The sequence below is a fragment of the Lathyrus oleraceus genome, chromosome 5 (assembly GCF_024323335.1).
Source record: "Lathyrus oleraceus cultivar Zhongwan6 chromosome 5, CAAS_Psat_ZW6_1.0, whole genome shotgun sequence".
NCBI classification, from domain to species: Eukaryota; Viridiplantae; Streptophyta; class Magnoliopsida; order Fabales; family Fabaceae; genus Lathyrus; species Lathyrus oleraceus.
This window is the reverse complement of record NC_066583.1, coordinates 513,161,267-513,172,808: the sequence shown is the minus strand read 5'-3', so window position 1 is coordinate 513,172,808 and position 11,542 is coordinate 513,161,267. Positions and strand designations below refer to the sequence as shown.

The 11,542-nt window shown below is 34.1% G+C and overlaps 1 protein-coding gene across 4 annotated transcripts; it reads right to left on the bottom strand.

Moving 5' to 3' along the window:
- Window positions 1–2,112: 2,112 nt before the first annotated feature.
- On the bottom strand, window positions 2,113–11,185 carry LOC127085940 (ABC transporter C family member 12). 4 transcript variants are annotated; one of them, XM_051026521.1, is made up of 26 exons: window positions 10,867–11,182; window positions 10,371–10,779; window positions 10,052–10,230; window positions 9,854–9,893; window positions 9,407–9,563; window positions 9,205–9,319; window positions 9,034–9,114; window positions 8,877–8,901; window positions 8,460–8,516; window positions 8,248–8,313; window positions 8,052–8,126; window positions 7,724–7,966; window positions 7,473–7,579; window positions 7,291–7,384; window positions 7,010–7,177; window positions 6,743–6,883; window positions 6,348–6,548; window positions 6,134–6,232; window positions 5,882–6,034; window positions 5,189–5,755; window positions 4,744–5,067; window positions 3,894–4,650; window positions 3,560–3,681; window positions 3,154–3,399; window positions 2,621–3,041; window positions 2,113–2,444 (listed from the first exon to the last, which is right to left on the bottom strand). In XM_051026521.1, exons 2-26 carry the CDS (start codon window positions 10,701–10,703, stop codon window positions 2,365–2,367), a joined length of 4,851 nt encoding a protein of 1,616 aa, XP_050882478.1. In that variant the 5' UTR covers window positions 10,704–10,779; window positions 10,867–11,182; the 3' UTR covers window positions 2,113–2,364. The 4 variants fall into 4 exon arrangements, with proteins under 4 accessions (XP_050882478.1, XP_050882480.1, XP_050882479.1 ...); XM_051026523.1 differs by having other exon boundaries at window positions 10,371–10,775; window positions 10,903–11,182; XM_051026522.1 differs by having other exon boundaries at window positions 10,932–11,182.
- Between the last annotated feature and the right edge of the window lie 357 nt (window positions 11,186–11,542).

Below are 11,542 nucleotides of genomic sequence, written 5' to 3'. Positions count from 1 at the left end.
AGTGGGAAAATGCAGAAGCATCCAGTGTATGCTCAGTGTAAGTCGGTACACCCGCCCAACCGGAGATACGCGAGAAGTGAAGGAGGATCCAAACCTAAAAAGTTTTGGAACACACAAATCATCGGTAATAGCGTTGCAAATATGAAATGAAAATGACACATAAACATTAAAAGACTAATAAAAATTACCGTCAGTAGTGTGATGTTGTATGTGACCTGCTTAGTCTTCCACCTACATCTCTTTGATAACTTCGAGTACAAGTAAACCAAACAAGCACCCCCCTAATTGTACTCATGAACCCACTCGAAGTCCTCGATGTACCATAGATATACGACATCTGTATAAATGGCACTTTTTCCCATAAAAATCACAGTGCCAACCAAATATAGCAAATATGCTCTCATACGCTCTATGGAGCCCCACATGCTCGTCATCGCCTTTAGCCTGCTCTGCTGTAACGATCTCATATGTATATACCTTTTTCAGGAATTCAAACCTAGAATGAGTCCCTCTGCTTCTCTCCATCTCCGTCACTGCAACCTCTGGATCAACTCTCAGATAGTCTACCACCATCTCGAGTGCCACGTCTTTGATAATCCTCCAATGATCTAGAAGTTTTCTACTGATCGGAAGATGTAGCAAACACGACACATCGTAGAGTGTGATAGACATCTCACCAAAAGGGAGATGAATTGACGAGGTCTTGGTGTGCCATCTCTCCACAAATGCATTAAGCATCAGTGGTTGATCGTAATATAATCGGTCATGCACAAGTCCTTCATCCCAGATAGGGACAAAACTTCCCGAAACCACTCCTCCATCGGCTGAGGCAAGTCTGTAATCTTTTTGGCAGTATGGTTAAAAGAATTTAGCTGATCACGGTCCTGTAGAAAAATAAATCAATGGCAGAAACTTGTAATATATTAATAAATATAAATTAAAAAAAATGAATTCAACTAATGTTACCTCTCTGTCCCAGATATGTCTGGCAGTATGGTCAATCGTGTCTATCAGCCATAATGTTTGTAATTAAACCAAACAATTAGTACAAACAACACTACAAGCAAGAAGAAAAAAAAACAGACTGAGAATTTCCGGAGATGCATCTCCAGTTACTGGGTAACTAAACGTTGAAAAATTTCAGAGATAGATCTTCAGAAATTTCTGCAACTCTTCATGTCCTTCAATAGTGGAATGCAGACATGCTAACCATCCAAAAAAACGGTGTGATTGGGATGTCCTTGATGTTGATTGAATATTCATTTTAAATTTGGTTGTTTGATTTTGGACGTGGTTGATGAATATTTTTTTGAGAGAGTTTGATGAAGTTTTGAGTTTTTTTTAGAAATGAAGAAGCAGAAGAGTTCTAATGCGATTTAAACTCTAATATCTTTCGGAGATGCATCTCCAAAATGAGTTTAAAGATGCATCTTCAGAATATTTTAACGTTAAATCATAATTGGATGTGTCCGAATATACATCTCTAAAATTTGAATACATTTTAATATTATGATACCTAAATAATATATTCCTTCACTTTCTTTCTTAAAATTTCAGTGTAGTTTGTGATAACATAATTATTTAAAAATTTGTATATAATTTTCTTGAAGAAAAAACTTTTGTGAATAAATTTAATGATATTTTTTAGTTTATAGAAAGAAAAAAAAGATAATAACCATTGAATACTTATATACATAAATGTAAAGTTTTGAATTCGAATTTTGATATGATATTTAGCTTAATAATATTGGTATTTGACAAAGGAGAAAATAGCGGAAAGGATGATTAATTCTAAAAATAAAAGTACAATTTTTGTGTGTGTTTAGTCTAATATCATTTTTATTAACTTAATTGATAAAAAAGGAAAAAAAAATAAAAAAATATATAATATAAAATTATCACAGTAGTTAATATATACTAATGGGGCACCTGTTAATCATAACACTAATTTTGTAGACGGAATTATTTTAGATGACTAAAAAGTGTGACTTTTTATAGAAAAAAATAATTTTTAAATTTTGTTTTTTTTTTAATGTAAAGGATGTACATATTACTTACTTGTTTAGCAAATTTAATATATGTAAATTTGAAAATATGGAGCATCACAAGGGATAAAACTTAAAAAGAACTTTCATTATATTATGGATAATTTTCCTTAAAATCATTTTTGTCAAATGGAAAAGAACCCTATTGATACAAGAGAGAAAAAAAAAGAGAAAAAATGTTGAAAAAAGAAAAGAAAATAGTATAATAAAGAGGGAAGAACAATGTGAAGAAACATGTGATTTCAACTATATTCCTCTGAGATTTGATTTCATGTAACAAGTCTTACTATCTCATTTTCAATATATATATATATATATATTAGTCAAAGGATCTCCCTTCAAAATCAGGTTCTAATTGTTGAAAGTTGTCCTGAGGCAACTTGATCAAAACAGCAAGACCTGAAAGAATAATTGAACATATGATCAAAATTGGAATAGACATCAATTACATTGCAATTTGGTCGAACTAGAGTTGAATCCGGTTGAACCAATTGAACCATGACTCGGAGGTTTCACCTGTTCTATCTCTAGTTCGACTTTTAAAACATTGATTATAATAGGATTATTATGTTTACCTTCGATGACTTTATAGAGAGTAGACCACCATCTATCTGTAGGAACATGATATTTAACCAATGTATCTTCTATAGTTTCGTCGTGCTTTCCTTCTAGAACTTCCTGAAGTGTAACTACCGCATCCTTTGTTCTATTAACGATATCTGTATCGTCTTTAGTATTTGGACTTTGAAGGTGTTGATGTAAAGATGAAAGTGTAGAAGATATTGCAAACTGAGTAGCAGCAGCCCAATTCGTTGATGCTAATTGTCGCATACGGTTTTCCAAATCTTTGTTTTGTTCATTTGAATTGTTCTGTGTCTTTCCAAATACTAAGCTGCATAAATACTCAGCATTTGCAGGTCCTGTACTTTGAACCATTCTGTAGAACGCAGTTTCTTCGTTTTGTAAGAGTTCCTCGGGTGAACTGTATTCAAGAACCTGTGAAGTGTACCAGAAAATGAATCATCAACATTGACTTTAGATCTAGATCATCATGATAAGTGCAAAACGCGGGAATTTAGTATATGTAGTTCGTGCTATTTGGACGTACCTTGCCAGCGTCGAGCAGCAGGATCTGGTTGCAGTCGATAATTGTGTTCAATCTATGTGCGATGATGAGCATCGTGCAGGAATGAAACTCTTGTCTGATGGTTTTCTGTATAAGAGCGTCTGTTCGAACATCTACAGCAGCAGTAGCTTCATCGAGGACGAGAACCTTTGATCTTCTTAGCAATGCTCTAGCTAGACTTAGTAGTTGCCGTTGTCCAACGCTGAAATTGTCGCCTCCCTCAGAAACCTTTATTTAGCGCAAAAGATTACCTTGTCGTATTTCTTGTTTACCGACATTAATGATTATGCATTCATTGGATGAACATAATAATAGAAGGTTATTTGATTGATGCTTTCAATCAATATGCGCAACCTCGATGAATAAATTTATACCGTAATCTACGTACCTGAGCATCTAGACCAAATGAATTTCTTCTTATCACATCCTTCAAATGTGCCCTTTCCAAAGCTTCCCATAGGTCAGCATCGTTGTGTTCGGTAAACGGATCAAGATTGAAACGAACAGTTCCTATAAGAAAGAATAGCCGTTTTCAGAACAGAAAGTGATTTTCGCAATTAAATGAAAGCTTAAAAACTTAAAATACAACAACACTAGTAGTAATATGTATGGTTCCGCAATGCAATTTGGTCGCATTATGAAATTTTGCTAGCAATGGATCAAAAATAAACTCATTCATGATTAACTAAATATAGAACAAAGTTTATGGTTACAGTTCATACCGGAGAAAAGAACTGGTGACTGTGGTATGATAGTAAGAACTCTTCTCAAATCTGCTAGTCCGAATGTAGAAATATCGTAGCCATCGATAATGATTCTTCCACTTTGAAGCTCCACGATCCGGAATAACGCATTAAGCATGCTAGACTTTCCTGCACCAGTTCTTCCAACTACACCTATTTTCTCAGTTGAAGGCACTACAAAGGACAAGCCGTGTAGGACCGGAGGAAGTTCCGGCCTATAACTCAAAACAACGTTCTCAAACTCAATTGATCCTTTTGTTGGCCATCCTGGTGGTGGACGGTTCGTCTCGATTATACTTTGACCCTCAGTTTCTAAATTTATATACGTGTCAACACGCTCGACCGAATTTAAACTGTTTTCAGCTCTACTTGCTTGTCTAAGTACGCCACTCAAGAGATTTGTTATGTTCAATGTATAACTGAGAAGTAAACCCATTGTAGATGCTATTAATGCAGGGTTTTCCGATTTTGCATTTTGTAACACAGCGAATGTAGCTATCAACCAAATCATGAGGCCTCCTAAGCTTTCTAACCTTATCGTTAGCCAACGGTTCGAACTAATATTCACAAGAGTAAATCTGATATTGTTATCCATGAATTTTCCATTGTTGATTGACATCCTGTCGTACGCCTTGTAAGCTCGAATGCTCGACAAACCATTCAATGATTCTCCAAAATGTGCATAAACAGGTGATCTTGTAATGGAATCCATGCGCTTCACCTCTCGAGCTGTGCTCTATTAGGCATGTGTTAATAGGAAAGATTAGTTAATTCCTTCAACCATAATCACTTATTGTCAAGCACTTAAGAAGAAAATTGTAGAACACACCTGGTAGTATATATAAGCAACATAGAAAAAGATCAGAAGTGGCAATATGGCCCACAGGGATATGGTGCTCACAGTTCCTATTAGAACAAATGTTGAAAGTAGTTGCCAAACTTGCCCGAGAAACGTATTCACCAAATTAAAAACATTGGTATCTATGTCTCCCGTGTCTTTCGCAAATCTATTAATTATGCGGCCGACAGGATTCGTCTGGAAGAATAGCATTGGAGCGCTTAGAATTTTATCTAGCATTGCATCGTGCAGTCTTTTCGCAGCACGAAGACTTGAAATGATCAACCAATAAGAGTTTGCAAGTGCCACAGATACCTGAATGCAGCAAAGAATGAACATTTTCTTAAGAAATACTAATTCCTTACAAGTAAAGTAAAAGATGCTAAATAATAAGTTACAATTGTTAAATAGAAACTTATAGTCACCGCAAAATTACCTGTCCGAATGAGAAAAGTGCGTAGACGAAAAGAAAATATCCTGCTTGAGAAGCAGCGGTGGAATCTTGAGATGTCCACACACTTAACCATGTGCTACTCGAAATTCGGAGAGCTTCAGTTAATGTGTAGCATGCAAAAAGTATAGCAACTACCCACAGTCCTCCTAAAGCCGATGTGTACCGCGTTAAAACTTTCCAGCTAACGACGCCTGTTTCCCGCTCTTCTTTCCTAACAAGTACCGATTTTCGCAACTTTCCCTTCTTCTCGTAGCTTGTATCATTTGGTAACTCTACAATTGCGTCATTATTCAAAGGTAAAACATCATTCTTGTCATCAGTATCTTCATCTTTGTTACTATCTACTTCTTGTTCCATTTTCCCTGCATTTTCCATTAGCTTCTGAAATAGAGGCCCGCATTTCGACAACTCCTCGAATGTTCCTTGTTCCTTAATCATTCCTTCACTGACGAGAATAATTTTGTCGACCTGAGGGAGAAAATGAAGCTGGTTCGTTACAAGAACCCTGGTTTTTTCTTGCAGCCCTTCCTTTATACAGTTTCTGAAAACCTAAAGGACATTGCAAATTAAGTTATATGAACTATAAACTATGATCATAGATAATTCCAAAAAATTATCTATAAGCATCAAAAGCACTTAAAGGACTTGTGTTTTAGAGCTTGATAAGAATGATACCTCTTGAGCAATATGAGCATCAAGAGCACTTAAAGGATCATCGAATATATATACATCAGAATTTGAGTATACAGCTCTAGCTAAAGAAACTCTTTGCTTTTGTCCACCACTAATATTGACTCCTCTTTCTCCAATCTCCGTAAAATCGCGTCCCTGAAAAGAGATAAATGCGATAAATAAATTCTTAAAAAATTGTGTCTTAAAAACTTTTATAGCAACAATAGAGAAGATGAAAGTTCATAACAATCTTACTGGTAAAAAATTGAGATCATGTTCCAAAGAAGTGACATCGATGGCCTTCCAATACCGTCCATGATCGAATTTTGATCCAAATAATATATTTTCACGAACCTGGAAATTAAGAAGTGATTGAGAATGATAAATCAAGTAGTACTATTTGTTCACTTTTCAAATTATTATGAATAAATCATAAATCTTAGAAGGATAAACAAAGCTGCAAACTCACAGTTGCATTGTAAATCCATGAAATCTGAGGAACATAAGCAACAGTGCCTCTGATTGTAGCATTTCCATCGGATACAAGAGGTATCTCTCCAAGCATTGCTGAAATAAGTGATGTTTTACCTTCTCCAGTTCCTCCAATGATTGCAACTAAGCTGCCAACCGGTATTTCAACATTGATATTTGATAACGTGGCCTTGTCTGCCTGTGAATTGCATACTAAAAATATCAATATTATAAATAAAATGAATGAAAAACAAATGAAAAACTAAAAATAAATTAAGATGGTAAAATGTTACTCTTCATAAAAAATGACTGAAATGAAGATGTTAGCTATAAATAGCCCGTTCTCTATAACGTTGCTATGGCAATGCTTAGAAAAATCAGTGAAAAATTGACCTTCGGATCCCATGAAAAGTGTCCATTCTTTATTGATATGGCTGGAAGTCCTGGAACAATTGGTGGATTTTGTTTTAAATCTCGTTCCTCGGCCGAAAACAGTTCCTCCAAACGTTGCAACGAGACATTTGCATTTGCTACCTGTCAGAAAATAAAATCAGTAGACAGTAAGAAATTGCATCATATCTTTATCACGAGTTTATTCTATCAATTTTATTTTGAAATAAAAAAAAGCATTAACTTAATGAGATAAGAGCAAAAAACAACCTGGCTTAGTAAATTTGGAAGCATATTTAAAGGAAATCGCAAAACCGAGAACAGTGACAGTGAAGTGAAAGCCCTTGCCGGTGTTAATTCTCCACCAAGTAACGTAAACATTCCAAAAGAAGTCACTGTCACAAGAACTGGGATGCTGTTCAGTATAAAACTGTTTAGCTGCAATAGAGAAGAAAAAGTTAGGAGAAAAATGCGACAAATTTTCATTTAAATCTAGAAACAATATGTAAACACTCTGAATTAAAAAACTATGTCAAGGTTCGTATTCATACAGCATATAGCAGCTGAGCTTTGCGGAACCATGATAGTTCTTCGTGTCGAATGCTTTGAATTCTAGACTGAAAGCTTGTTTCCCATGCATAACATCTAAATCATATTCAGCATATCATAAATAATGCTAAAACATAATCTGTACTTGAATGTTGAAAGTTGACATATTTTAATGTGCTCGTACTTTACTGTATCCATGGCCGAAAGAATTTCGTTCATCAGACCAACCCTTTTGTCAGTCTGTTGCAGTCCTTCCTTAGTCAGTTTTCTCATTCTGCTAATCACAAATGTCTGTTCTCAAAAAAAAAAAAATTAATCGAAGAGAAACCTATATAAAATCAAAGAAATTACTATATTCATATCAATCGTAATCATCAAATAATTGACTTTAATCACAACCACTTTTAAAGTCGGAACTATGATATCAAAACTTGCCTGTAGTGGAATAATGAGAACTAGCATTACTGATCCAACAATTGAAGCAACGCCTAGTTGCTGGTATAGAAGAACCATAGCTATGATGATGCGAAACGGTGCTGACCATAGTCCATGAAGTTGCTGACATATTTGCTGTATTGCATTGGCATCTGTTGTTATCATATTCATAAGTTTTCCTGATGAGAACTTCTTTCTACTTTCATGAGTTAGCCTCAATGATTTTCTGAATATAGCAGCCACCTATAATCGATAAAATCACATCATATAAAATGCGTGGATATATATTCGTAAAAAAGAGATTTTTAAGGATAAAGAGATGACATACCAATGTTGATCTAAGACGAAATCCGACACGCATAACATTCTGGAAATACTGTGCCTCGCATAGAACACCAACCGACTGAAAAGAGTAAAAACATCTATTTATTGAATGCTATGAAATGTATAAAATAGTTATGATATCCAAGAAGCTGAGTTTACGGAACGAAAATTCTTAAAATTATAAGAGACAGTAGCCATACCACTCCAACAAATATGGAGAAGGCGTAGATGTATCCGATCCAAGACGGATCTCCATTTTGCATTGACTGCACATTAAAAATAACTGTCACGAACTGTAATATATATCTAGTTCAAGCCATTAACATTCTCGTGCCGATTTTTTCTAGCATAGTATCATTGTGCTTTCAGCTTCACATCAATCTAGTTTTGCTTTGGGGAGAAGTGAACTTACATCTAAGAGATGGTTCAGCAAAATAGGCCCAACAAATTGAGAAAGATCATTGCCTATCTGCAAAGATCATTAAAAATTTTCCAAGTTCCACAAGAGTCAGCAAACACATAATTCAAGATCATTAAAAACGAAAACCTTGTACATTATAGCATCGTTTTAAATTGTTGTTCGCAATCGCAATTGCAACCAGATTTTGATGTCACTGCAATGGTATTGAAACCAAAATTTCAACTGCATCGACCACATTTTGCCGCAATATAAAAGTTTGCATGTGTAACCGCGACCTCAATTTAAAATATGAATTATAGTGACAAAATAAACCTCTCAACCTGCAATTAGAAGTAACTTCCAATATGAAAATGTTTACTTATCCATTTGAGGCAATTCAATTAAAGATTAAAAAATTTGGGGTCTCACCTTGAAGATGCCTCCAAACCAAAACCTAACAAAATTTAAACCAAATCAAATGAAAATTGAGAGAACAACATTACTAAGGTCATCTTGAAAAGTCCAAATAAATATCTAACAACTTAAAAGGAAGCCAATATATCATGAAAAAGCTGTAACTATGCACCTTTTCCCTAGACTACTGTTTAATGCTCTTAAAAGCCAAGGGTTAGAGCTTTGAAATTCTGACATCCAACACCTTTGGAATCTACAGAAAAGAAAAAGTACTATAAATTATATATACATGATATATGAATTTCATGCAAAACTATATACAATTAGAAAAGAAAATGCATACTTTTCATTTAATGTCTCAGTTTCATCCCATTTGTCGAGCTTCCAAACATCCTTTTCAGTGATTGGTTTTCTATACCCTTGTTTCATCAATGGAGTTATCCATCCAAAACTTAATCCTTCAGATAACACATTAATACATGTCAAATGAGGTTTATAACTATACATGATGTTTGATCAACTCATCCATCTTTTGGATTACTTACTAGATAAGAAACTGGCGCGCATTTCGGGGCAAACTTGATCATCTCCACAAAGTGGTTCATATTCACCATTGTCAGGTACCTCAGATTCCATTGTTGTATGACCAGAATATGGAACCAAATTAGGAATGTAAACTAGAAGTAAAGTACCAAACAGCACCTACATCAGATAAATTAATTCAAAATAAGTTCATTATCATGTATATGAGTGACAAACATCATTCTATGTTATCAACTAATAATAATTTGAGCCGTCAACAAGCAGACACTAGACACTGGTAATAATTTGAAAAAGCGATTGAGTGCAACCACATGCGTCAGTGTCTTGTTGACGTTCGATGATGATAATTGTCGGACACCAATTACATATTCAATATGAAGTGTCGGAACTGTGCTAATAATGAAGATTATATTGAGCTTCATTAGAAGTGGTGAAAATCAGAAATGTACCTGGCAGATAACAGTGCTAATATATAGAAATAGCGCAGATCTACACAAATGAAATCAAAGCATGAGTGAGGTGCTGCACGAACCATCAAGAAGAATGAAGCATAAATTTTCATACTCTTTTTCATTTTATAGAAAATTCCAAAATCCATAACATGCTAAAAGTAAAATTGAAGTGTATTGAAAAGTAATAAACTAAACCTGCTGGAGTAATCTTTCACCGATCGAAGAAGGTCAAGCATTACAATATCTCCCACCAAAACATAAATAACTCCAAACCTCACGAACCACCTAAATTGCCTAATATAAACCCTGGTTTCCAATAGGATGAGAATTATCATCGAAAACCAAGTAATCGATTCAATGATCAGAGATGTTATCTGCAAGAACACAGAAACAGAAAGGCGCTTAAATTTCACATTCCAACCAAAATTTTACATATTTCTCTCTTACAGAATGACATTTAATTCTTTAGTATCATGCAAATTGATGTCATTGGATTATGCTATGAGAAACTCACCTCAAAAGGAGCAAAATCCGTTTCGTCATTCAGGTTGAAAGCTGAATTTCCTGTGAACAATCTCAACAAAGGCTGAAAAGCACAGTAACTAGCCAACATTCCAAGAATATAATTATAGTAATTCGATTTCAAACAAAACCTCTGAGCTTTGGCATTGAAAGTAATAAGGCATATTCTATATAAACACAAACCCATAAGAACCAAATTTGAAGTTGAAACAACAAGAGTAGTGATTGCACATGGTGTATATGACCCAAAAGCACTATCCACTACTTTCTCCCAAATACTCTTTGGTTCTGGCTTGCAATACCAAATCAACGGTTCAAAACCCATCTTCGGCTTCAATCAGTTAACACAATGATGTTGTCAAGAAACCTCTCTTTCCAACACAAGAATGAAGAGTAACTAACTGCAACATCACAATTTAGAACAATTGAATATACTAAAGTTTATACAGAAATAGAAGACAAACGGGCATTTTCCATAAAATACATACATCATGTTCTATGAAGCATTAATACAAACATGACACTTGCATTGATATGTGAGAGTGATTGAAACCTTGTTGGTTCACATGGAAAACCAGCATGAACTGAGTTGCAGGTAAACTAGGTGGTGATGGTTGAATTTGTAGGAGTATAGTGAGTGCAATGGCATAGTTTTTTTGAAGTGAATGAAAATAGGAAAAGTGCAATGGCATGGTTTTGAGGATTGTTGGTAAGTGATAGATATAAGTAACTAATGATTTGGCTAAGAAATTTAGATTTCATGTGGTTGTAGTTTCCATGTGGTCAACGACTTGTATTAGTTGAATCTAGATTCAATTCTTGTTCATTTTAAAACTGATTAACTACATTTATAATTATATTCATTTCAAATTTTTTTACACTATCTTTAATATCAATTTATTTAAAACACAATTACTTTATAATAAATAATCTGGATTGTTGATTATTTGAATATTTTAATGGTTATTTTAAAAATAAAGAAAAACCTCATAACTTCATATTTTTTTACTAAGAAAAATTTATTATTATAGTTATCACTTCTATTCGTATAAAATATTTTAACTAAATTCTTATTTATCATATTTCATATATTTTTATGTGTATCTTAAACATATCATATTTAATTTTTTTTAATTTATAAGATATCATCGTATTAAATATCTA